Source organism: Polypterus senegalus, chromosome 7, assembly GCF_016835505.1.
Source record: "Polypterus senegalus isolate Bchr_013 chromosome 7, ASM1683550v1, whole genome shotgun sequence".
Lineage (NCBI taxonomy): Eukaryota > Metazoa > Chordata > Cladistia > Polypteriformes > Polypteridae > Polypterus > Polypterus senegalus.
Genome location: NC_053160.1, coordinates 123,293,116 through 123,320,805, shown reverse-complemented (window position 1 = coordinate 123,320,805; position 27,690 = coordinate 123,293,116). Strand labels below are relative to the sequence as shown.

At 36.6% G+C, this 27,690-nt stretch overlaps 1 protein-coding gene across 3 annotated transcripts in view; it reads right to left on the bottom strand.

Annotated features, from left to right (window-relative positions):
* LOC120532828 (centromere-associated protein E-like) overlaps positions 1 to 24,220 on the bottom strand; it is a 110,011-nt gene extending 85,791 nt beyond the window's left edge. For all 3 annotated transcript variants that reach the window (XM_039759232.1, XM_039759234.1, XM_039759233.1), the window contains exons 1-15: positions 24,051 to 24,220; positions 23,752 to 23,843; positions 23,584 to 23,673; positions 23,089 to 23,207; positions 21,023 to 21,142; positions 17,214 to 17,295; positions 16,764 to 16,831; positions 16,622 to 16,687; positions 14,917 to 14,968; positions 14,639 to 14,726; positions 6,016 to 6,145; positions 5,726 to 5,845; positions 5,149 to 5,304; positions 4,855 to 5,005; positions 4,450 to 4,600 (exon numbers count right to left, since the gene is read on the bottom strand). In XM_039759232.1, coding sequence (XP_039615166.1) covers positions 4,450 to 4,600; positions 4,855 to 5,005; positions 5,149 to 5,304; positions 5,726 to 5,845; positions 6,016 to 6,145; positions 14,639 to 14,726; positions 14,917 to 14,968; positions 16,622 to 16,687; positions 16,764 to 16,831; positions 17,214 to 17,295; positions 21,023 to 21,142; positions 23,089 to 23,207; positions 23,584 to 23,673; positions 23,752 to 23,843; positions 24,051 to 24,106 — 1,541 coding nt within the window. In that variant the 5' untranslated portion in view covers positions 24,107 to 24,220. The remainder of the gene's footprint in view (positions 1 to 4,449; positions 4,601 to 4,854; positions 5,006 to 5,148; positions 5,305 to 5,725; positions 5,846 to 6,015; positions 6,146 to 14,638; positions 14,727 to 14,916; positions 14,969 to 16,621; positions 16,688 to 16,763; positions 16,832 to 17,213; positions 17,296 to 21,022; positions 21,143 to 23,088; positions 23,208 to 23,583; positions 23,674 to 23,751; positions 23,844 to 24,050) is intronic.
* Positions 24,221 to 27,690: the final 3,470 nt, after the last annotated feature.

The following is a 27,690-nucleotide window of genomic DNA, read 5'->3' as shown; positions in this document are numbered from 1 at the left end:
AGATTTTTTTTTTTTCTCCAGCCGTCTGGAGTTTTTTATTGTTTTTTCTATCCCCCCTGGCCATTGGACCTTACTCTTATTCTATGTTAATTAATGTTGACTTATTTTGTTTTCTTATTGTGTCTTTTATTTTTCTATTCTTTATTATGTAAAGCACTTTGAGCTACTGTTTGTATGAAAATGTGCTCTATAAATAAATGTTGTTGTTGTACTAAATACCTTACGGGCACCTGAACATCAATCGCCTTCTCCCTTCTCTTGATACATGGCCTGCCACATGTATAAGAAAATGAACAAAAATAGTATGCCCCAGAGTTTGCAGCTAAAGGTCCATACAATTGCTCAAGATGTGCTATTTGTATGTACCAGAATGTGGGAAAAACCACTCATTGCCAGATATTAGCTCATTGAAAGCCTCTAGTTCCCTTTGTGCATTTAAAATTAGACTATGCAAGATTAACAAAAAGCCTAAACACTGAATACCTGCTATTAGTAGTTAATGTTTTCCAAGTTGGTTGAGGCTACCCCCGCTATAGGGTTAGGCGGTATGGCCAAATGTTATATCACAATATAGTTAAAAAGGATCACTATTAAGATGTATATCACGATACAAGCAACAGTATGTGCACATACTTTTCAGAAAGAATCTATTGTAGGTACTTCTGTTGACCCAATTTTATAGGTTGTGCAGGTTGGGCTCTCCCGAGATATAGTTTATTTTGCACAAAATAAGAAAACTGAACAATAGATATAATGCACTTGCCTTTTGAGGCACAATTTAGTAAAAAGTGTACATAGAGTACACAGTAAAAAATAGAAGATTGACAAAAAAAAGTACTCAAACAGCTATTCTACAATTTCTCTGATTTCACACTGAATACAAATAAACCTAATTAGACTTTAATATTGCCTTTGAAAACATGTTTGTGAACATGAAGAAAAATGGTATAGACACAAACCAAACAAAATGTGTATCTGTCTAAATTGACTGCCTTCAGAAGCTATCAAACCACACCAATGAAATTAAAGGATCTTGAGAACACAAGTTTTAATTTTCAAAATTCTCTTTCCACAGAAATTGATGTTAGTAGACCATGTTTAAAATGATCTTCTAATGAAGAAATATCCTTCTACTTAAACCAAACAAAACATCTTCTATCCCATTGTTTTCTAACCATATGACTGACAACACACTTCATACTGCCAAATTTCCACCTGGGAACAATTTAAGTTCACTCTATATATTCTTTCTTTAATCAGAAACAAAACCAAACTGTACTGCACTGTCACATGATCCTTGATGCTTTTCTTTAGTACTAATAACAATTCTTGCCCAAAAGAGCAGAATCCCTTTTGGAATTTACGGGATTCGAACCGGCAACCTTGCGATTGCCAGTGCAGATCCCTAGCCTCAGAGCCACAACTCTGTACGATCTTTCAGCCTCCTTCATTATCTTGGATATGGACCACATTTCAATAGATCACTCTGTTGACTACTGGTCTTTTGCTTTTCCAATTTTTAAGAATCCCACCTTCACAAACAATCATTCTGTGCAAGTGTATCAACCATTTAACTCCAGGAAGACATGCCCATACAGTTAATATTTTTCACACCACTCCAATTGAGACCATTGCTTTACCTCTCCATCTTTCATCGCTATTACATCCTACTCTTTTGAACACCTGCAGCTTGGTCTTCATATTGTTTTTAACATCACCCCATTCATTCTCATTAAGCAGATTCCCCATGTACTTAAAGTATTCTTAATCCCATTAGTATGAAACATAAGATTTCCCTCAGTAGTTCACACCAAATATATTCTACATTTCTTTTTACCAGAAGCCTTGTGATCCTGAAAAAAATACATCTTCCTTTCTCATTTTAAGCTCACTTGCAATCTCTCATCTCTTGGCTTTTCACACTCTTGCAACTGCTTTTCTAGGATTTAGCTTCACTTGACTGCACAATTGCTTTATGGGCATCTACCCTGTTCCTCTGGTGTCACCTCTACCTCAGCATTTCACCACATTTCCTCTTCTGTTGTTTCCAACCAGACATTTTTAAATTGGATCCACCATCATCATCAAGTTCTTCTGTGAGAACCCTAAATCCAAAAAGGACTGTTTCATTTATGTTAGGTAGAATGCCCAGAGGGGACTGGGCAGTCTAATGGTCTGGAATCCCTACAGATTTTATTTTTTCTCCAGCCGTCTGGAGTTTTTTTGTTTTTCTGTCCCCCCTGGCCATTGGACCTTACTCTTATTCTATGTTAATTAATGTTGACTTATTTTGTTTTCTTATTGTGTCTTATTTTTCTATTCTTTATTATGTAAAGCACTTTGAGCTACTGTTTGTATGAAAATGTGCTATATAAATAAAAGTTGTGTTGTTGTTGTTGTTCTTGCCATTTATGCTTCTGAACCCCCATTTATTCTTACTACCAATGTTCTAGAAAATTTGTACCTTCGCTGACGTTTAACTTCCAAACCGCGAGTATTGGAACGAACATTCTATTGGAGTTACGACTCAAACATTTCTTTCAACCAATACATAACAGTTCTAAGACTCACTTTTATATTTTTCACCATGCCCTGATCAACCCTCCTTACCAACGAATAGTTTATCGTCTTTCCTACACCACCATATTCACATGTCACAAACGTATTTTCCTCCTTCTTAAAGAGTATGGCACACAAGTATTTCTATACTAATCCTCTCAGCCTCAACTTTTCTCACTGAAGCTAAAGCCCCCAGGAGCTGCTTCATCGCATGGGATCCAATGCCTCCAATCAAGTCAAACCCATTAAAATCACCGCCCCCAAGACAGTTCAGACATCAAATCCATCAGCTTCTCCCATGACACAACTTTCCCTTCAATGCTTCTGATAACCTGTAGCACATATGCCAAGACTATATTCATAAGTTGATGTTTTTAACAATCACCTTAACAACTACAACCCTCTCCCTCTCTAGCACCATCAGTTTGCCAGACTATTCTCCTGACACAAACACCTATGGCAGCATGGTCGGGAAAAAGAATTCTAATACCTTTACTTTTCAGTGTCATTTTCTGTATACAGTAGAGATTTACTATTTCAGTTCAGCACTTCCATCAATTCATTTTCCTAATATTCCAAGTCATAATAATACTTATGCTCTTTTCTTTAAATCTCTTATTCATTGCCACAAAACTGGCCCTTGTCTCATCAGGTCTAGGAACATCAAATGCAGTTTTCACAACTATAACAAGCAGGAGGGACAGCTACTGGGTCCTATGGACTGAACCCTGGCCATGCTTTGCAACTCTTAACTCTTTGTATTTCATTACATTATAATTAATGATTAGCATAACTGTTATACTTTTAATGGTTATGCAAAACATTTTTTATATAATTATAGATTTTCAATGTATAAAAGTATTTAAGCATTCCTACTATATGAAAAAATTTACTAAGAAACAAGATTACAGAAGGAGGTCTGAAAAATATTATCGAGATATATAATTTACTAGGAAAATGTGTTAAAATACTTGAATGTGATAAGGAAAAGCAGCCACTAAAATCTGCTGCTGTCTGTTTCAACATAAAGTTTTAATATTGAGTGCTATCTCACTGGAAATTAAGCTATCTAGCTTTTTATCTCAGCCAGGCAGCCTGAAAACAGCTAGACAAACAAATTTGAGACTCGGAAAAGAAGCCTATACTTGTTCCTGCTGCATTACATATTTGTTTGCAGAGGTTAATGGTCATTAAATGTTATTTTTTTTTTCTCTAACAAAGGATTTTTGCCCCTGCTGCCTTTTTTGACAAAATGTGGTTGTTTTCAAGTGAGCATTCTTGATTGTAATATCTTTACAATTAAGGACTGTACCCTTGATTGTATGCAAGTCTATCCCAGCCCCTACTAAAAAGAAATTTCACTTTTCAGTACATAAAGAATTATAAATGTTTTTATCAAGTTTGTTTTTTGTTAATTTCCAGTCTGAATAAAAATTATGAAGCTAACAAGATGATAAACCAAGTAAATATTTACTGAAATTCATAAGACAACATATTAACAAAAACATTTGTTTGAAAATAGTGCATAAAAAGTTCTGCAAATTGGTGACAAATGTCAGCTTATCTTTTAAAATCAGTTACACAAGGTACCAGTAAGGAATCTTTGAATGTTTTCATATGTAAATAGTAAAAAGTCAAGCAAAATGACACCTTTAATTGGCTAACTAAAAAAGATTACAATATGCAAGCTTTCGAAGCAACTCAGGCACCTTCTTCAGGCAAGATGTAAGACTCATATGCAAATAAAAAGTTCTGCAATTATCAAGCTCTCAAATATATATTTTAATGATTTAAACATAAAATGTAGCATGTTTGAAGAAACTATACACTCCCGAAAGATTATTCAATATTCAGAGCAATGGAAATTAAAACATGCAAGCATATACTTACGAGCTTAATGCATCAAACACAGAAAATTCATCAATCACAGATGAATCAATATTTTTACTCCTCTGTACTGTGATGTTAGAGCAATTTCTCTCATTGGTTGTATCATCTGAAGTGTGTGAAAATCCTTCTAAATCAAACTCTGTTGAATCAACTGATGAAAGCATATTACAGAGTTACATTTCTGTTTTTCCATATTTACTGTAAAATGTAAAGTCAATTGGACTTGTTTGCAAAAAACAAAGCCATTGTTATGAAGTACTGTTTTTACTTACTATGACATATTACTTTTACAATTGGACTTGAAAAGTTTCTTCTTTAACACAGTAAAAATAAACATTTAAACAAACTAAACTGGCATACTAAATATCCAGATATTTTTTGAACTGTACAAATTTATATACTTACACAAATCAAACTCTGATAAAGTTGTAGATCCAAATTTATATTTAACAGACTGCTGAAATGACATTGTCTCATCAAACTTAATTTTTTTGCTTGACTGCAAGCTCTGCAATAATTTCCCTGGAGCCCAAGTAACTCTTCTCTTGTTTGTAATCTGTATCAAACATATATACATTACTACAATAATAGCAATTCTTAACACAGACAAATATTAGAAATATTTAAAAATATTGTATTATACTGTCAATATTCCAAAGAAAATTAACAAAAAAGAATATATTATTTACCCCTACATACCGGAGGTTCTTGGCAGGAAAAATTTGATGAGTTAATTATCATTTTGGTCAAATTTTTAATCCTATCTTCTTGCTCCCTTTGAAGTTGTTCCTTTTCTTGTAAAAGAATAGTAAGATTTTCTTTCTCCGTTGCATGTAAACGGGTCTTAGAAGATACCTATTAGACAAATACATTGTAAAATATTCAGCATTTACAGCAATAGTAACATTTAATTGAAATAATGAAATGTAACATAGGTTATCATCCTAAATCCCAGCCACATCAGACCACCATTTATTCAATCATTGCTAAAATGCTAGGGCCCCAGATGAAAAGGTTCTCAAAAGGGTCGTCTGGAATTGTCAATTTAACCTAAATAAAGTTTGCTATGGAAAGTCAGAGAAAGTAACATTATCTGAAGATGACATTTAACACATACAATCCCACATGAGGAAAACATCCAAAGCTGAAATGGACAGTAAATAAGCTAGAAATAAAAGCCAATGTCCATAGACCTTTGATGTAGTAGATTTAAACATGATGCCTCCTTCTCTATAATAAAAACATTCAACTGTTACTAAAGGTTACTAATACAAACCTCATCCAGCAACTTCTCAAGATCAACAATTTGATTTCTGTATCTTCGGAGTAATGCTTCCTCACTCAATACCTCATTGACACGAGGTTCATTTTTCATGTACTTTGCAGTACTTGCAAACTAAACAAAATAAAACATATGAGAGAAATACTTAATGTTTTCCATTATCTAGCTAGGACCATAAGGTAGCCTAGAAGCAGAAGCATAATAAAGTGGAAAGGTATAGATCATAAAAAGTAAGATTTTTTTTTGGCTAAATCATTACTAATTAAAAATTATTTAATTAGTACCTGAAGAGTGCTTAGTGTTTCTTCCAGGGCAGCTGGTGTAATTGTGCAAATTATTATGGTCTTGGCATTTCCTCCCAAGGAGTTCTGGAGGATTCGAGTAAGTTTACTGTCTCTGTAGTTTATAAAACCTCTGTAATATAGACAAATACACAGAGTGGAGTAAGAAGTATAAAAGCTTTCAACTAATCGGTAGTAGTATATTTATAGTATATAAAATTACGCACAAAAAATGTAGAATCAGTTACAGTTGAAGCCAGAAGTTATAGTATATCTATAAGCCATAAATCTTAAGTAAGCATAATGTACTTTTTTTTTTTTAACTGTAACTGGAAACAACAACTTGACATTGATGGCTTTCCTAAGCAATGATGACCAGGATATAATTCCAATGGATTACATTTGTTGGTAATTTTTAAATAAACAAGACTGTCTTCCTGCAGCCTGATCTAAAATTTGTTGAGTAGTTCACCATATTCCAAGAAATAATTACAATCGAAATCATAATACTGGTAATTCCAGCAAATCCTGTAATTGTCTGAAAATTAAATGTTTTATTGAAAAAAGTGCTAAAGCCATTAAAATGATCTTTTAAGTATTTGCTGCTGCTTGTCCAAAGTGAACACCCTAAAAACATTTGGACAAAGTTGCATATAATGCAGATACAAGGTATAAAGGAAAATAGTGTTTTGGACCATGCAAACAAGAGTGAGAATCATTTGCGTCTCATTTGATACTAATATATCATAATTTATCAAGTTTGGGTGGGGTGGATATTTGAAAAGGTAGAAATTGCAGAGTCATTAAATTTCTAGTTATGTAATCTTACATCTTCATCCAGCAGTCATCAAGTTTGACAACCCCTCAAACTATAAAGTATATAATGTGACTCAAGATTAAGGTTAAGACTTAGCGTAAAACTGTGGCCTGGCAAAAGTAACTAGTTTGTGTATTGAAAGAAAAAAAAAAAAAAAAAAGCTGTGAAGAGATCTCCGTTGACTTTCACGAGGTTGTTGGCTCCAAGAGCACAACAGCAGGGTCTGACTGTTTTACAAATGACTCCTGTATTAGAAGACAGATTGAAGACTTATCCAGAATTCGATTGATGCATGTCATTCTCCATTTTAACAGCTTCATGATTAACAGTATGCAAACTGGACTTAATCTATAGCAGTCAAGTGGACATAATACTGTAAAAGTTGAGACAATTATTTCACACCCGGAAGCACAGTACCCACATTAGGGATTGTTCTGGTTTGTGAATGAGGTGGTTGATTAGGAATCTGAAGGATACTGTACAGTGACTGGCTTGGAGTGGATAGTGTTGAGCTGTCAACACCATATGACCAAATTCCTAAGCAGACATGAATAACAATGAACTGAAGGATCCCATCTACAGTAATACAAAAAACAGTTCAATAATGAAAAACCTTTACCTTGAGCAATATGACAGTTATATTATAGCTGGTGCAGTAATTATATATATATATATATATATATATATATATATATATATATATATATATATATATATATAAACTGCTCAAAAAACCTTAAAGGAACACTTTGAAAACACATCAGATCTCAATGGGAAAAAGAAATCCTCCTGGATATCTATACTGATATAGACTGGGTAATGTGTTAGGAACGAAAGGATGCCACATCGTTTGATGTAAATAAAAATGATCAACCTACTGAGCCCTGAATTCAAAGACGCCCCAAAAATCAGTGTGAAAAAATTATGTGGCAGGCTAGTCCATTTTGCCAAAATTTAATTGCAGCAACTCAAAATTGTACGCAGCAGTTTGTATGGTCCCTGTGTTCTTTTATACATGCCTGACAACATCGGTGCATGCTTCTAATGAGATGACAGATGGCGTTGTGGGGGATCTCCTCCCAGATCTGGACCAGGGCATCACTGAGCTCCTGGACAGTCTGAGGTGCAACCTGTTGGCATTGGATGGACCAAAACATAATGTCCCAGAGGTGTTCTATTGGATTTAGGTCAGGAAAGTGTGGTGGCCAGTCAATGGTATCAATTCCTTCATCCTCCAGGAACTGCCTGAATACTCTCACCACATGAGGCCAGGAATTGTCGTGCACCAGGAGCCACTGTACCAGCATAGGGTCTGACAATGGGTCCAAGGATTTCATCCCGATACCTTATGGCAGCCAAGGTGCCTTTGTCAAGCCTGTAGCGGTCTGTGTGACCCTCCATGGATATGCCTCCCCAGATAATCATTAACCCACCACCAAATTGCTTATGTTGAATGATGTTACAGGCAGCATAATGTTCTCCATGGCTTCTCCAGACCCTTTCACTTCTGTCACGTGCTCAGGGTGAACCTGCTCTCATCTGTAAAAAGCACAGGGCACCAGTGGTGCATCTGCCAATTCTGGTATTCTATGGCGAATGCCAATCGAGCTGCATGCTGCTGGGCAGTGAGCTCAGGGCCCATTAGAGGACATGGGGCCCTTGGGTCACCCTCATGAAGTCTTTCTGGTTGTTTGGTCAGAGACATTCACACCAGTGGCCTACTGGAGGTCATTTTGTAGGGCTCTGGCAGTGCTCATCCTGTTCCTCCTTGCCCAAAGAAGCAGATACTGGTCCCGCTGATGGGTTATGGACCTTCTAAGCCCTCTCCAGCTCTCCTAGAGTAACTGCATGGCTCCTAGACTCTCCTCCATGCCCTTGAGACTGTGCAGGGAGACACAGCAAACCTTCTGGCAATGACACGTATTGATGTGCCATCCTGGAGAAGTTGGACTACCTGTGCAACCTCTGTAGGGTCCAGGTATCGCCTCATGCTACCAGTAGTGACACTGACTGTAGCCAAATGCAAAACTAGTGAAGAAACAGTCAGAAAAGATGAGGAGGGAAAAATGTCAGTGGCCTCCACCTGTTAAACCATTCCTGTTTTGGGGGTCATCTCATTGTTGCCCCTCTAGTGCATGTGTTGTTAATTTCATTAACACCACAGCAGCTGAAACTGATTAACAACCACCTCTGCTACTTAACTGACCAGATTAATATCCCATAAATTTAATTGACTTTATGCTATACTCTGATTAAAAAGTGTTCCTTTAATATATACATATACTGCTCAAAAGAATTAAAGGAACACATACACATACACATACATATACAGTGGTGTGAAAAACTATTTGCCCCCTTCCTGATTTCTTATTCTTTTGCATGTTTGTCACACAAAATGTTTCTGATCATCAAACACATGTAACCATTAGTCAAATATAACACAAGTAAACACAAAATGCAGTTTTTAAAAATGATGTTTTTTATTATTTAGGGAGAAAAAAAATCCAAACCTGCATGGCCCTGTGTGAAAAAGTAATTGCCCCCTTGTTAAAAATAACCTAACTGTGGTGTATCACACCTGAGTTCAATTTCCGTAGCCACCCCCAGGCCTGATTACTGCCACACCTGTTTCAATCAAGAAATCACTTAAATAGGAGCTGCCTGACACAGAGAAGTAGACCAAAAGCACCTCAAAAGCTAGACATCATGCCAAGATCCAAAGAAATTCAGGAACAAATGAGAACAGAAATAATTGAGATCTATCAGTCTGGTAAAGGTTATAAAGCCAGTTCTAAAGCTTTGGGACTCCAGCGAACCACAGTGAGAGCCATTATCCACAAATGGCAAAAACATGGAACAGTGGTGAACCTTTCCAGGTGTGGCCGGCCGACCAAAATTACCCCAAGAGCGCAGAGATGACTCATCCGAGAGGTCACAAAAGACCCCAGGACGTCTAAAGAACTGCAGGCCTCACTTGCCTCAATTAAGGTCAGTGTTCACGACTCCACCATAAGAAAGAGACTGGGCAAAAACGGCCTGCATGGCAGATTTCCAAGACGCAAACCACTGTTAAGCAAAAGAACATTAGGGCTCGTCTCAATTTTGCTAAGAAACATCTCAATGATTGACAAGACTTTTGGGAAAATACTTTGTGGACTGATGAGACAAAAGTTGAACTTTTTGGAAGGCAAATGTCCCGTTACATCTGGCGTAAAAGGAACACAGCATTTCAGAAAAAGAACATCATACCGACAGTAAAATATGGTGGTGGTAGTGTGATGGTCTGGGGTTGTTTTGCTGCTTCAGGACCTGGAAGGCTTGCTGTGATAGATGGAACCATGAATTCTACTGTCTACCAAAAAATCCTGAAGGAGGATGTCTGGCCACCTGTTCGTCAACTCAAGCTGAAGCGATCTTGGGTGCTGCAACAGGACAATGACCCAAAACACACCAGCAAATCCACCTCTGAATGGCTGAAGAAAAACAAAATGAAGACTTTGGAGTGGCCTAGTCAAAGTCCTGACCTGAATCCAATTGAGATGCTATGGCATGACCTTAAAAAGGCGGTTCATGCTAGAAAACCCTCAAATAAAGCTGAATTACAACAATTCTGCAAACATGAGTGGGCCAAAATTCCTCCAGAGCACTGTAAAAGACTCATTGCAAGTTATCGCAAACGCTTGATTGCAGTTATTGCTGCTAAGGGTGGCCCAACCAGTTATTAGGTTCAGGGGGCAATTACTTTTTCACACAGGGCCATGTAGGTTTGGATTTTTTCTCCCTAAATAATAAAAACCATCATTTAAAAACTGCATTTTGTGTTTACTTGTGTTATATTTGACTAATGGTTAAATGTGTTTGATGATCAGAAATTTTGTGTGACGAACATGCAAAAAAATAAGAAATCAGGAGGGAAATAATTTTTTACACCACTGTATGTGTGTGTGTGTGTGTGTGTATATATATATATATAATACACACACACACATATATGTTCACAAAACCATGCTTTTATCAAGGCTTCCATCGGGTAGTCTTTTGAAATGAAATTTACCTCCAATCAGTCGTAGCAACACGCTTTCTTCCGAATGTTACATTTTTGTAGCTCTGATGTGTGCATCAATGTAATCGGTGTACCAGGAAATCATGCATTGACAGAAGTTCCCCTTTGCTTGGAATGCAGTGTGATTAAATGCGTTATTTTTTAACGTGTTATGGAGCACATGCATCGAGGCTTCTCAGCTGTGCTTGTGCTAAGAAAAGGAAACATTTTAAAAATAACGTAACACGATTGTCAATGTAACCTTTTGTAAGTAGTGCCTGGAGGATTTAGAGTGTGGAGAAACTGTAGAGACAGCGTGTGTATTAACTTGTGGATTTTTCTGTGAGTATTTGGTGGCAGCGTCACAAAGTTGCTTCTGCAAGACTGCGTTAGCTGCAGAGCTCAGCCGTGAGCGAAATGAGGTGAATGGGAGGGGAGATGATGACGTGACTCCCCTACCCGCCTTAACTGTCAATGCCCCCACAAACACAGTCTCTCGGAATTTGCATAAGCACAGCCCTTCACCTGCAATTTTAACTTAGTTACAAAGTGATCAAAACTCTTGTTTATATCCTGCATCCTCTCATTAAACTTGTATCCCGCATTAGCCGTGGGCATGACAAACGCCAGCAACAGCCTGTCTAAGAACTTAATTTAAACTTTAGGTTTACACCGTGCTTTGTTTCCGAAGTAGCTGCACTCATGAATATGGTTGTATATGTCACTCGCTCGCTTCTTATTGTTTCGCTGCTTTCTCAATTATATAATGCATGTTTTTCTTCAGCGCTTTTTGGAGCTCTTCCTTGTTTTCTACGTACTGCGTTGACAGTCAGTTCACGTGATTGATGTGGGAGGCGTGATGATGTCACACGAAATTCCGACCCCCACGGCCATCGAGCTCAACTCCATTACAGTACATGGAGAAAAATAGCTTCCAGTTATGACCATTACGCGTAGAATTTCGAAATGAAACCTGCCCAGCTTTTGTAAGGAAGCTGTAAGGAATGAGCCTGCCAAATGTCAGCCTTCCACCCACACGGGAAGTTGGAGAATTAGTGAAGAGTCAGTGAGTGAGTGAGGGCTTTGCCTTTTATTAGTATAGATATATATAAAAAATAAATAAAATCGCATTTGAAACGGAAATTACGTATGACCACAGAACATATTATAATACAGGAACTAATCACCCCCACGTCGCCCTCTCCCAGCCCTCCTATCTGGACTCCAGCGCTGAGCCGTCCACCACCAGGTGCGTTCTAACATGTTAATGTTTTACTGTTTAATAATTTATATACTACATTTTATTTTTTTTCCCCTTGCAATCAGTGAGCGAGATAGAGATAGATAAAATATTTTCCTGAACGACTAAATCTGCAGAATACATTTTTTCTTTACTGACAAAGACAGAAACATATTGTTTACATTGAAAACACAGTGGGATAATTCTGCTCAAAGTATTGCCTAGAATGCAAAAAAATGTTACAATACTGTACTGAACAGAAAAAAAGAGCCTTTTATAAATTGTTAACTAAAATTGGTAATGTTTGTGCGATATATTAATATAGGATTTTTTTTAGATCAGATGAAGTTTTTAAAATGAAGAAAAAAAACAAAACTTTGTGAACACCACTTTATTGTGGAAGCTTGTAAGGCAAAGATGGTATTTCTTAATGTGTTTACTTAAACCGGGGTTTAAGAGGGAAGTACCTTTCTCATAAAGGTTTAGAAGAGCAAGAACATGCAGATGACTCATAGGATAACAGAGAGAGAGAATACTGTGAAGTACAATATAAGTTTGAAGAATATTGGGAAATAGGCAAATGTAAAAGCAAATGCATAAAAGTAGATAGATAGAAGTCATTAAGCAGGTGTTGGGACCTTGCTGTCATGAAAAAGTAACTTCACTGACAAGTAACAAGACCATTGGAAACTATCAATTGTTTGATTTCAGCTGATGTAACATCCACCCAGGCATTCAACAAAGGAAAATATTTGAAAATAATTAATTACTGGAGACATTACAAGAGAACACAAAAATCACACCAGGACTATGAAAACAGACTGCAGAAACGAAAAACCAATTAGTCACCTGACATGATACTTATTGCATGACTCTAATTTGAATCATTCAGGTTGCATGTTAAAGCACTCAGATATTCTGTGTTAAGTGTTGACCCTTGCCAAAGATTACCGAGCGAAGTGATACAGGGTGTACATGCAAAACAAGGTTTGGCCATTTTAAGGATTAACTTGACCATCAGAAAAAAAAAATAGTGGAAATGTTTATGGTAAGACAAAGGCATACCCAGAAGACTATAAGCAGAAAGCATTTTAGTAAAATAATGTGTAGTTATAATGCTCACCAGTTTAATGTATGCAATCTGTGAATGGAGAGAGGAATACAGTATGAAGTAAAAATGTTTAACACATGTCTGGCTTTCCATGCTATTCTGAAAAAAAGTCCTTGTTTCCGCTCCCAGTGCTGTTTTAGATATCTTAGACAAGCACATTTAGAAATATTCTTGGATTCTTTTGATATTCTTTATTTTTCTATGGAATTTTTTTTATAATTATGAAAAAATACACAAAAAGAAAGACTGAATATACCATAAGTTGAACAAAACATGTCAAATAAGTCTTAATTATAATGCAACTAAACAAAAATATATGAAGTTAATTTTTCCATTCTATTCTGCCAGACTGCTTTATAGAGAACTGCGCTCACAGGGTAGTAGACGCAAATATGAACTCTCTCAAAACTCATGTGGCTTCTGTTTAAGCAGTCTTTTCATAGATGAATTTAAACCATGAACCCTTGTCTGCCATAATAAGACAAGATGCAAAGGTGAACAGGGTTTGTAGGGAGAGTGTTGTGTCCGATTAAGGAGACTCAAGTAACCTACAAAATTAATGTGTAAAGAAGACAATTCATAGGGTGTTAGTAAAATTAATAGGATTCTTAATAGATAAATTAAGGAAAAGATCTACTAAAATATACGGAAATTTAAACAGAAAATATATTTTAACTTTTAGAAAGCTATTTAGTTAAAGGAATACTCCATCCAAAATAATAGTTTTAATCATTTTATGTTGTGTTGTTCGTAGCAATGATTGAAAAAATCCAGTAAAGGAGACAAACACTTAATAGCAGCAAATATCAAAACTTCATAAAAAAAAAAAAAAAGGAATTTACTTTTATCTCATTTTTCAGACATCCAGTTTTATGCTTCAAATACACATTTGGATAATTGCTATATAAACCACTTCCTCAAATATTCACTTGTGTACAATGGGAGTACATTAAACAGAATAAAGCTTTTGAACTGAAGACGTGCCTATCTCCATTTGTTGTTCATTAAGCTACAAAACCTCAGTACTTCAAGGTATTTTATTGAGCTTTCATTCACAATGAGGTTTTCAAGGAAATGGTTTATTTAACATTTAAACAAAAAAGACACATCTTTGGGACACGGAGTGTGCAACTAAACACTGGATATGCCAATTATGTAATTTCAGAATTTTTTTTTTCCCCTGAACATTTTGATATAGTTTGCTTTTGTTAAGTGTTGACCCTCCAGTAAATTACTAGTGCATCTGTGTTTATCATCTCCATTCTCTGCAAAATCATTAAATTAACATTTCTTTCTCAGCTGTAACTACAAACACAGGGCATGCTTCAGATTAATTAAAAAAAATAAATTTAAAAAAAGTTTGAGTGGTGTATTCTTTTAAAAGTAAATGTGAACTTTCATTTCAAAGAAACTCACCCTGCTTGTCCATCACTTAGTTTTTTGATAACTTGACCAAGAATGAATAAACTTTTATTTATATTGCACCCTTCTTTCAAGCGTAGCCCTGCAACAATAAAATAGTCCATTACCATATTAAAAAAAAAAAAGGGTATCAAAACATCTAAAATGAACAAAAATTAATGTCTGTAGTTAGGCAGGGCTAAATCATCTGATGTATATGGCATATTATATTTATTAATTCCTACAACATCCTTAAGAATACAGTAATGTTAGGATCAAAATGAACACAATACCTGCTGCACCAGTTTGGCTAGCTCTTTCGCTTCCTGCCAAGTCAACCAAATTCTGTAAAAAAACATTTATACAGGTAAATTATTGGTGAATACATATTTCATTTTAGAATAAAATAAAAAAAAAAAAAAGTTACTTTGCTGACAAAACATGTCATAATAAACATGACATGTTGTCAGTATGTCTCTGCCTGGAGTGTGTCGGTAGCCCACTAGCAATTTCTGAGGATAGTGAAAGTACAGGATCCAATTGAGATTCGGTCAACCTTTCTTTTTTTAATCTAAGATAATCTTGTGGGGGTTTTGTGTAGGTAAATTCTGCTTTTTGCAACAAGTATATATTTTTACAATGCTCATATTACAAAAAAAATCACTTGTGCAATTATATTTGCACGATTATCTCTCTAATTTTACATATACAGTATACATATACACTGTACATATACTTTTTTTTTTGGGTAGATGACCAGGGATCCTGCCCCACTGCGACACCTGGAGGGACGTACCGGGAGAGGGGCTATCTTTCCCTGGGTCCAAGAGGGCAGCCCCTCTGGATTCCATCAGGGCCACGGAAATGGAACTGGGAAGCTCAACCCTGTGGGGACCGACTATCAGAGGACGCATGGACGGTCCTAAAGCCCTGAAAGAGAGCACTTCTGCCACACCAGGAACTGTGTACGCCCAGAGTGCTTCCGGGTGCAAGGGCAGCACTTCAGCCACACTAGAAAGTGCTGCCTCCGGCAGCACAAAAGGGACTGCCTCACTCCATTCGAGGAGCTGGAGTTGGGAGAAGGAAGACTGAGCTTGCAAGAGAAGAGTGGAGGCAGCTGAGGATAGAAAAGGACTGAGAAGGGTTTCCAGAGGTAGGTACCGGACCCAGAGAGGGAAAGCCCTTGGGTGTGAGTCACATTTTTACAGGTGTCTACCTCGTAGGAGGAGACCATCTGGAGGCGTTTGGCTGGCCGAAGGACACTGATCCCAGAGCCGACAGCAGAACGAAGTCTGAGGACGGCGGGAGCCTGCTGTTACGGAAAATATCATCATTCGTGAAGTAGCGCGTGGAGTACCATCCCATGGGGAGTGGCCTGATGAAGCAGGCACAAGGAATTGGGCCGGATAAGTTTGGTCTTCATTTGGACATTGACAAGTTATGCTTTCACTAAAGAATGCTTATAACCAGTCATTTATTTAAACAATGCAAAGGCTGAAAATTTTTTTTAACTACTTGAAAATAATAAAAATATAAGTTAGCTGTGGATATTGCATTGTCTGTTTTGTTTATTTCTGACACATTATGCACCACTTATATGGCATTTGTGAGCTTATTTAAACATTTCTGCTAATATAATTGACCTACTGGCTGAAAGCAGTGATTTATAATGTGTACTGTATGAAGCAAGAAACTAAGTGGGGGCATTAAGTGATGAGACAAGAAACAGTTGATGGATTAAAGTCAGTCAGTATCCAACCCCCTATATCCTAACACAGGGTCACAGGGTCTGCTGGAGCCAATCCCAGCCAACACAGGGCGCAAGGCAGGGACAAATCCCGGGCAGGGCGCCAGCCCACCGCGTGATGGAGAAAATATGATCATTAAATTGAAACATCCAGAAAAGGAAAGAACTGTAGGGGAAACCAGCCAACCTAGGTAAACTAGGCTACAAAAACAAAATGGTCAACCAGTTCTTTCCTAAATGATTCTACTTACCAGATGTGACACCATAACGGCACCATTCTCTGCATCATTGTCACTTTTTTCTCTGCTTTCCAGGATCTAAGAAAATAATCTTTCAATTACTAATACAATCTTAGATTAATTAATAACATTTATGTATTGATCAACTTCTTACCATACGGAAAATTGTATGAGATCGACTACTCCGTTCATTCATTTTGGTATATCCATAATGGCGATTTTCTTTGGAAACAACAATGAAATCTAGCATTAATTTAAATTCCACTGTTAAAATAAGTGAGCTTTTTAACAAGAATTTCTTTAACATACGATTGTTCAGTAGAAATTGAGGACATAGTATCAAGATAGTAAATTTTTATAACTGTTTAAGAAGAAGAAAAAAAACAAACAAAAAAAACAAACAACACACACACACACACACACACACACACACACAAAGAACACATTCTATCTACATCATTTAAAGGAAAAAAAAAGAAGTCTTCAATATTAGCCTGTAGCATTTTTTTTCAGTACACTGAACAGCTTTTCAAGAAGGATTTGTAAGGTAAGCATGGCTCTACTCTTCAGTAATGAAAAAGAGAAACCAATTTAAACTTCTTACTTTCTCCTTTTTTAATCCACTCAAGGACATGTTTAGGGCACATCACAACCTCTTCTGTTAAATCAGCAACATAAACTTTTCTCTAAAAGGTTAAATGGATAAAGAGATAATCATTTATCAACCAGGATTGAGAACCAAAAGTTAATATAGGGAGTTGGTCAATAATATTGCATAAATTGGTTCATGGTCACATTTGTATACAGAGCTACCTCATGTATTCATAGATCAAGCAAGACACAAAACAACACTTCTACTCATAAATGGTTATAAAGTTAAGTGTTGTGAGAAAAGTTAACACTCATTTATTAGAACTTCAGTTATGTTTCTTGTATTAATGCAGTCCAAGAGTAGAAGCAGCATTTTACATTTATATGAAAGTGTAGAAAACCTATTTAAGACTGAGAAGAACTACTGCATACTTTTGTCAAATGCAGCAGAAACAAGTGACGTTATTTATATTAATTCAAGGTGACTGATAAAAATATTGACAATAAACAGGGCACTTTAATAAATAATTTTAAGGATATCATCACTGTGATGAGTTTTACAATTATGGTGTACACAAATTATGGGAATGTGTAGTTCCTGTTTATCTTGTACACAGAGTTTTGCGGAAGTAAATAATAAAAGCATCTTAGTAAAAAAATCAGCAAATGAATGGATAAACAGGCAAGTGGATTATGCGAGTTACAGGAGAATTTTTCTCCCCTACATGGATATTTCCACATCATTTACTGTTGTCCAGAGTAGGTAACCGTTGGGTTTTGCTGAGTTTGACTCTTTATGTACTTTCTCCACAAAATCATGTGATTTTTCTTGGCCACCACTACAAACTACAGTGGTGTGAAAAACTATTTGCCCCTTCCTGATTTCTTATTCTTTTGCATGTTTGTCACACAAAATGTTTCCGATCATCAAACACATTTAACCATTAGTCAAATATAACACAAGTAAACACAAAATGCAGTTTTTAAATGATGGTTTTTATTATTTAGGGAGAAAAAAAAATCCAAACCTACATGGCCCTGTGTGAAAAAGTAATTGCCCTCTGTAATTTGCCCTAATAACTGGTTGGGCCACCCTTAGCAGCAAGAACTGCAATCAAGCGTTTGCGATAACTTGCAATGAGTCTTTTACAGCGCTCTGGAGGAATTTCGGCCCACTCATCTCGGCAGAATTGTTGTAATTCAGCTTTATTTAAGGGTTTTCTAGCATGAACCGCCTTTTTAAGGTCATGCCATAGCATCTCAATTGGATTCAGGTCAGGACTTTGACTAGGCCACTCCAAAGTCTTCATTTTGTTTTTCTTCAGCCATTCAGAGGTGGATTTGCTGGTGTGTTTTGGGTCATTGTCCTGTTGCAGCACCCAAGATCGCTTCAGCTTGAGTTGACGAACAGATGGCCGGACATTCTCCTTCAGGATTTTTTGGTAGACCGTAGAATTCATGGTTCCATCTATCACAGCAAGCCTTCCAGGTCCTGAAGCAGCAAAACAACCCCAGACCATCACACTACCACCACCATATTTTACTGTCGGTATGATGTTCTTTTTCTGAAATGCTGTGTTCCTTTTACGCCAGATGTAACGGGACATTTGCCTTCCAAAAAGTTCAACTTTTGTCTCATCAGTCCACAAGGTATTTCCCCAAAAGTCTTGGCAATCATTAAGATGTTTCTTAGCAAAATTGAGACGAGCCCTAATGTTCTTTTTGCTTAACAGTGGTTTGCGTCTTGGAAATCTGCCATGCAGGCCGTTTTTGCCCAGTCTCTTTCTTATGGTGGAGTCGTGAACACTGACCTTAATTGAGGCAAGTGAGGCCTGCAGTTCTTTAGACGTTGTCCTGGGGTCTTTTGTGACCTCTCGGATGAGTCATCTCTGCACTCTTGGGGTAATTTTGGTCGGCCAACCGGCCACTCCTGGGAAGGTTCACCACTGTTCCATGTTTTTGCCATTTGTGGATAATGGCTCTCACTGTGGTTCGCTGGAGTCCCAAAGCTTTAGAAATGGCTTTATAACCTTTACCAGACTGATAGATCTCAATTACTTCTGTTCTCATTTGTTCTTGAATTTCTTTGGATCTTGGCATGATGTCTAGCTTTTGAGATGCTTTTGGTCTACTTCGCTGTGTCAGGCAGCTCCTATTTAAGTGATTTCTTGATTGAAACAGGTGTGGCAGTAATCAGGCCTGGGGGTGGCTACGGAAATTGAACTCAGGTGTGATACACCACAGTCAGGTTATTTTTTAACAAGGGGGCAATTACATGGCCCTGTGTGAAAAAGTAGGTTTGGATTTTTTTTCTCCCTAAATAATAAAAACCATCATTTAAAAACTGCATTTTGTGTTTACTTGTGTTATATTTGACGAATGGTTAATGTGTTTGATGATCAGAAACATTTTGTGTGACAAACATGCAAAAGAATAAGAAATCAGGAAGGGGGCAAATAGTTTTTCACACCACTGTACATTGAGTAAATAATATAAAAAATAATAAACAGCAGAATATTGCTTTAAGTACCTACTTTTCAAATTTTGAACAAAAAAAAAAAGAAAACAAAAAAAAAACACTTTCTAAACACCACCCGACACACACCTCTTCCTTTGAACGTATATATGCACACATCTTAAAAATGGCCCCAATGTCTCCGTATTTTCAACTAATGGTCAATTGCCTTCTGGTTACCATAATAAAGCAATAAAGAATTCTTCACAACAGAGTAAATTATGATGTTTCCACCTTCTTTTTCTTAGGAAACTCCAGTGCACCTAACCATATTCACAGAAGTAAGCACATTTTTAAATGTATTAATTTCTGGGACAACACTAAAGAAATGTCAGCAGTTACTATGGCCTTTTTTAAGCTCCACCCCCAGGTTAACAATTATAGGAGCAGTAAAAACATTTTCAAGACTCTCAATCTCATCATAGGTGATCATAAAAAGATTTAGCAGCCAGTCCAACTAAAAATATTTTTATTTGTTCATCACTTGTTAAGAATGCTACTTTGAGATAGGTGGGTTAATTTCATGATGTGATATGGTGGGTAGTACTACTGCCTTACAACTCCATAATCTTAGGTTCAAACTGCGATCCAAGAATTGGAAGTGTGGAGTTGTCACATTTTCAAGCAGTTTATGAATATTTGGTAGACAGTTTTCCCACCTACATTTGACAAACTAGCATCTCTAAATGACTCAATGCTCAACAGAACATGAGTAACTCTAATGATAATAAATAAGTTTAGAATAAAGAGTTCACCCTGACCCCACCTCCTTGCAACTATGAGGAAATGTTTCCATTTTTTTTTCCCATGCAAAAGACAAGAAAATCTTATGTTTATATACATTTAATTTTAATGAAATCCTCATTCATAATATTGTAAAAGAGGTTATACCTTCATTTTCTTTCAGTGTCAACCAGAAAAGTATACTAGTGAAACAGTTGCTCAGTTTTTTTTTCTCATAAAATTACGACACAATTATAGTACAATGAGAAATTGTTTACCTAAAAGGCATACAATCAGAAATTGTGCTCATTTGATCACTTTCACAAACAACCATTTGCCATTTCATGCGGATATGGTTAAGCTATGTCCAGTCAGTATATTCTGTATTTCGAGGAGCTAATGGCCTATTCTGAAGTTAAAGCTGCATTTTAAAGGATTTTTTGTATTAATTACAATAAGAAACACCACCATTACTATACTTACTATAGTATACTATATACTTTACTATAAACACTACAATAAAACACACAGATTCATACAAAAAAACCCCACTTTGACCACAATAGCTAAAAGCAATTACTTACATGAATATCCTCACGAATTTCTAAAGGCTTCTTTTTTCTACTGTCACACAGGAGATCTGTGATGGTTTCATTATAAATTTCCAGGTAAGAGATACGAAGAAGAAATTCTCTCTGTGGTGTCTAGAAATTGTAGTGAACACACAAAAAAACACATTAAATATGAAGACCAAATATGCTAAATGTCTTAAAATTTTAAATTTACAAAAATTAACCTTGTACTCCAATAGTCAAAATTGCATTCAAAATAACAGATCCATTAAGCCTCGCTATAAAATTAAACAAGCTATTCACAAACATGAGCTGCAAGCTATGCACTGAATTAGGTAAACAGTACAAGACAAGGAAGACCACAAAATTATAAACACTTGGCATTTCTAAAAATGCCTTTTTATAATGATTGTATTGCAATGTTTTTGGCAGACTATAATCCAGCAAAAACTAGATCGAGACATTTGTCCCCAGGGAGAAATTTGGCTTTTTGCAGAATCTCTAAATAAATACATACACACACACACACACACACACATTTAGGTCTGAACACACACCAGAATTACTGTAAAGCAAGAAATATTCAAAAGAAAGAAAAGTTATGACTTGGTTATCAGACGCACATTATGCAGTTTTATTGCGGTTGTTATAAAGGAGCCCCAGTAGCGCTTGACTCAATTCTGCTGAATGCTTTGTTGGTTGAAAGTACTCAGTGTTAGTGTGTCACAGAGAGGATGTGCAGCATTGCTCATAATGGCACAAAGTCTTCGCTATGACTGCCAGGAGGCCCAGAGTGTGTCCTTTAACAGAGCTTATTATAATTAGCCTATTGATTCGGTGGGCCTTTCTCAAAGTGATGTTACCATCTTAGCACATCACAGCACAGGGAGAAAAGAAAAAAAAAAAAATCACACTGGCCATCACAGAGTTACAGAAGACGTGAATTTTGTCACTTGCCACATTAAAGGAACATTGCCTCTTTCGGTTGGGGGGGGGAGAAGCCTGCTCTGCCCTTTCTTATATACAGAAGTACCTCTGTGTTCCGAGGTCAGTCCAACCGGTCATTAATATGGACCCCTAAGTACTTGTAGGAGTGGAGACCCTCTACATCCACTCCCTGAATAGTGACTGGACACAGAGACTCTTTCGTGCAGCAAAAGTAAATAACCAGCTCATTGGTTTTGTTGGCAAGATGCAGGAAATTCTCTTTGCACCAAGAAACAAACTTTTCCACTCTGTCTCATTCCATATATCAGTACACGCCATAAGGGCAGAATCATCTGACAGTTTCTGGAAGTGACAAGAGTTGGTGTTAAATATTTATAGTCGGAGGTGTACAAAGTGAAGGAGACAAGACTGTTCCTTATGGTGCTCCACGGTTTCCCACATCCATATTAGAAACACAGTTCTTGAGTCTCACAAACTGTGGAATGCCTGACTGATGATCTATTATCCAAGACACCATAGTCACATCTCGGAGTTTACCTCTTAACAGGGACGGCTGGACGATAATGAAGGTGCTAAATAAGCGAAAGAAACAATCCTCACAGTGCTGCCAGCTTTGTTCATTTAAGAATACACCCTGTAGGGCAGATAGATACTGTAATTGCATCCTCCACTCCAGTCTTTCCCCGACAGGCAAACTACAGTGGGTCCAGGTGGTCTACCACAAGAGGACTACAAACCAGCCCAACACACCTTGACAAACCCCAGAGGTTCTGCCTCCACTCTGCACTCGCACTGGCAGTACCAGCGTACAGGCTGGCCATGATATCCAGTAACTTTGGTCGGGGGTTCCCGTTAAGTCTGATAATGTCCCATAGGGTAGCTTGATCAACTGACTTGAATGCTTTATGAAAATCAAAGTCTTCAAAGATGTCTATGTGTAATAAAAATAATCAGCTTTCACCCGTTACTCCGTTTCACTTATTAACATTATTGTATACCTAAAACCCAACCAGTTTTTGTATTTGAAGGACTTTATTAAGGGCATTTCTTACTTCTATCCTCCCTCTGTACAAAAACAGAAGAAAAAGGTTTGTTCTAAATTTTTTGGAATAGAAACAATAAAAGCTCACCTGATCAATACATTTAAATATATCATTAATTGCTAGTTGAATGATTCCATATGAAGCATCATCACCCATCATTGTAAATGTCTTTCCTGAAGAGGTCTGGCCATAAGCAAAAACGGTTCCTGAAAGGAAATACAATTTAAGTGGCACAATATTTAAAATATACTATAGACACTTACTGTACTGTAATTAATACATACATACAGTGCATCCAGAAAGTATTCACAGCGCATCACTTTTTCCACATTTTGTTATGTTACAGCCTTATTCCAAAATGGATTAAATTCATTTTTTCCTCAGAATTCTACACACAACACCCCATAATGACAACGTGAAAAAAGTTTACTTGAGATATTTGCAAATTTATTAAAAATAAAAAAAAACCTGAGAAATCACATATATACACACACGTACATAGAAAATACGGCCTTCCACTTGTAACACATTGTCGAATGTAAACAAAAAGTGTAAAGATGAATAGTATTTCGTTTAACTCACCATTATAACCCTTTAGAGCAGAAACCACAACAGGGTGAGCGATCTGCTGATAGACTGTGAGAGTATTTTCTGCAGCACTGAACACTCGATCTGCAAACCACAAATACAAATTAGCTTTGTAAAACGTATGATGTATTACATAAACGAACAACGATTAACTCAACTTACCAAATGTGAAAGATTTCGTGGCATCATTTTGAAAAACACAATGCTCGTCGTCTTTCCAGTACAAAGTGGCAGAACTATCCACTTCCGTCTCCCTTTTCAAAGAACAAATCATAACAAGTATATAAAATAGACGTAATGAGTCCCTCTCAACGGCTAATCTAGATACACTTCTACTCAAACAAAGTACATTTTTAAAAAAATCCTCTCCAACAGCGATAGCTTAGGCATACCATTAGCTGAAAACAGAGTCATGAAATAATTCGATTTTGAACAGTTATTTCATACTTTAACCAACATACCTGGATATTACAGGTCGAACCCTCACACAGACCTTAACGGAACTTTCTTCAGTCATTTTCTTTTTTAAAAAAAAAAAACAAGATTTAAAACAAAAAAAAAATCTTCAACTCTGTCTGCAAAGAAAAATACAAGCCTCTCCTAACGCTTTTTCAAATCCGTGACGTTTCTCTTCATTGGGCAGTTTTGCTAAGTTCAACCCACAGTGGAGCCGAAGTGTGGGGGGTGAGGTTTGAAGAAGGAAATATATTTAATGTTTCATTTTTCAAAACAGTATGTAAATGATCAGCTCGTCGAACTTTAAAAATACAATATATTTTAATTAATCATAATTCTTTCTTAAGAATTAATTATAATTATTTCAACTCATCTTTAATATTAAATCTGAAAATAATGGGAAAGTCCTTTCCATACAACTTTATTTAAACATTACATCCAGAATACGCCCCAAATTGAGAGATTACGGTGGCCGATATGGTCCAAGAAGCGTGTTCATTGAGTATACAGTACATCTCTCAGCAGCGTGGAAACGTGAGCGTTAAATATGACAAAGCTCTGATGGATAGTAAAAGTAGGGAGTGGTATGTTTAAATATGAAAAGAGGGCAGTACGTATTTTAATAAACATACATAGGTAGCTTTTAGGGGAACTTTGTTTTGGGGGAAAAAGTATTTTCCTGTTATAAAGTTCGTGCTGTAAATAGCGTTGTACGTGTATCTGTACACGAGACTACTGGAACTTTTTTCTACATACATTGATATAAATAAACGCGCCGATGATGATTAAAACTAAAGTGTTTTTTTTTCCAGACGTTGAAATACTGATGGAATTCGTGCAAGTCACTGTAGGGAGGTTAGTTACATCATCCTGATGTTTATGATTTCTGCGAGAAAAATGTTTCAGTCTAATACCAACACTCCAATTAACTCATCCTGCTGCCCCTTACGGAAACATCGGAACGAACAAAACTACTTTTAGCATGTTTTGAACCTGATCTTTTTAAATGCCTTTAAATGTAAACCTGCGGAAGTCCTAAGCAGGTCTGACCCCATGAGCCACAGAGAACGCTCTCCGACAAATTGTGCAGTTGGCTTGATAACAATTTCCGCTAACACTCTGCAGCCATGTATTTGTTTCCTCCCACCCTCTGCGGTATTTTTGCTGCCGCTTGCGTTTAAGCTCTGAAACTTAAGACGCGGGGGGTTACTGGAGAAGCATCTGCCATTTTTTAATATTACTCTCTGCCAACACTTTGCAGACTCTACTTAAAAGACCCGCCCTCCTCACTGGACAGTTAAAAAGACCAATCAAACTAGCGATGACATCAAGTATTACCCAATCAAAAGTAGGAAAGGAGACATCTTCATAAAATGCGTGTGGGATGATTTGCTTGAGACGCTGCTTTAAAAAAAATGATAAAAAAAAAAAAAATACTGGACAATACCCGTCCCGTATTGATTGAAAACGGGGCGCGCAATTTCATTCTCAAATACGGGACGATTCCGTATTTTAAAGGACGGGTGGCAACCCTAGCTGTAAGGAATGTGCCTGCCAAATTTCAGCCTTCTACCTACACGGGAACTTGGAGAATTAGTGATGAGTCAGTCAGTGAGGGCTTTGCCTTTTATTAGTATAGATATTTTTCCATTCAAAAGAGCTCTGCTTACTTTATGTTTTTGGACAGTAACAAAACACCTTTCCAACGTCAAGGATCGCACCAGCTTCAGGTGTTACATCGGCTAGTTTTTAATGCAACTACCTGTTTACAGGTTATAGATGTTAACTTTTACAATTTTTACAGTGGTGGTCAAAGCACTATTCTGTTGATCAAAACTATTTTAGATAGACAGAACTTTATTTGTCCTAAGGGTGAAATTTGGGTTTTTACAGCAGTTTATTAAATAGATTGATAAGAGATTTATTTATCTATCTGTACTGTCACACATGTGTGAGTAGGATCAACAGAACATTTCATAACTGAGCCTGCCTATTTAATTAGTTTTTTGATTTGGTGAGGCTAATTGTGGATGTTAATGGCCCAGCACACCCCAGAATAGAAAATCACACTCCCCACCATAGATTTGTAGAATATGTGAAGGATATCATTACTTATATTAAAGGAATGTTGTCTTCTAAAAAAGAAATCTGCTCAACCCTTTCATATTGTACTTAATGACAGATGCACAATATTTCTAGCTGTGGGTTTCATAGCCTATAAATTGTCAAAGGGAAACCAAAGGTAGTCAGTGGAAAACGAATTAAACATTTATTAAAAAAACCAGAAACAGATGCCAGCACTTAACTAGAAGGTGCACAGCCCTCTTTTTTTTTAAAAAGCCACTTCCCAACCAATGGCATAAACTATTACAATGTGACCAATTTAAAATTTTACATGTAATGTACAGTTCTGGTGTATGCTCCTTTCATGTTGAAGCTTCTGCTCATGCCAGCACTTTCACATTACATTTTTCAATACATTCAAACATTTTATATAAACACAAGTCACAAATCCAGTCTCTGAGGAACACACCTCTTTCCTACGCGGCAATTAGTACAACAGTTTTCAAGTTGAATTTAAGTGCTGGGTACATTGTCAGAGCTTGAAGTTGGAATATTTAGTTGATACGTAGTGAGAAGTCAAGCAAAATGACACTTTTTATTGGCTAACTAAAAAGATTACAATATGCAAGCTTTCGAGGAAACTCGGGCCCCTTCTTCAGGTTCACCTCACTACATTCATAATGGCTAACATGGTACAACATCCTAGTTGCTACATAGTGAAATGTGTTCTGTCAATAGCTATGTTGCTGCAATAATCACAATATGTTTCAGCATAGGTGTTTAAGCTTCCTGATTTGCAACATTTAACATTTAATTTACATGCCTTTTAAAACACTTCCCATTAACATTTACCAGGTAAGTTTCAGGGCCAAGGTTATCTTTAATGTGTCTATTTAAGCATTTCTTTTCTACTGTGTACTTTTGAAGTAACCTCTGTTGGCTACTTGTAAAAATCCTGGTTTTTACAGCAGTTTTTGCCTGCAACCCCATTGACAGATTTCACTGTTTCATCCTTATGTTGCCTGACTAAAGACAACTTGATGCAGATTTCTTATTTAGAAAAGTTCACATTGGATTTTTTGTGTTTTTACATGAGGTGTGTGTCATGAGCTAACAAAATTTGGCAACACACAATAAAAGTGTTTTCTAACACTAACTGTAATGCCTCTAATCATAGTAAGGGCTCTAATTTTCCTGTGTCAACTTTTCACAAAACCATTTCTTGCAGGGTGGTATACAGGTGACTTAAAATATGTAACATCATTTAATTTCTTGAAGGTTTCAAACTCTTGAGATATAAGCTGAGGTGCATTATTACTTACAGGCTCTTTATGCAACCAATATATAGCAAAATGATTTCTCAATACCTTATTAGTTTTAATGACTTTTATAGGGTGCATAGGTCTAATTTCACAGTTGTTCCCAGCAAAATCAACATGAATTCTTTCCCAGAAAGCAACTGCCCATCTCCATACTGTATATGAACTAGAGCGGAATCAGATGTATTACTATGTTGTTTTCATATGTCACATTGATTTACTTCAGTTTCTATGCACTGGTCTAATGTACTACGCCAAAACA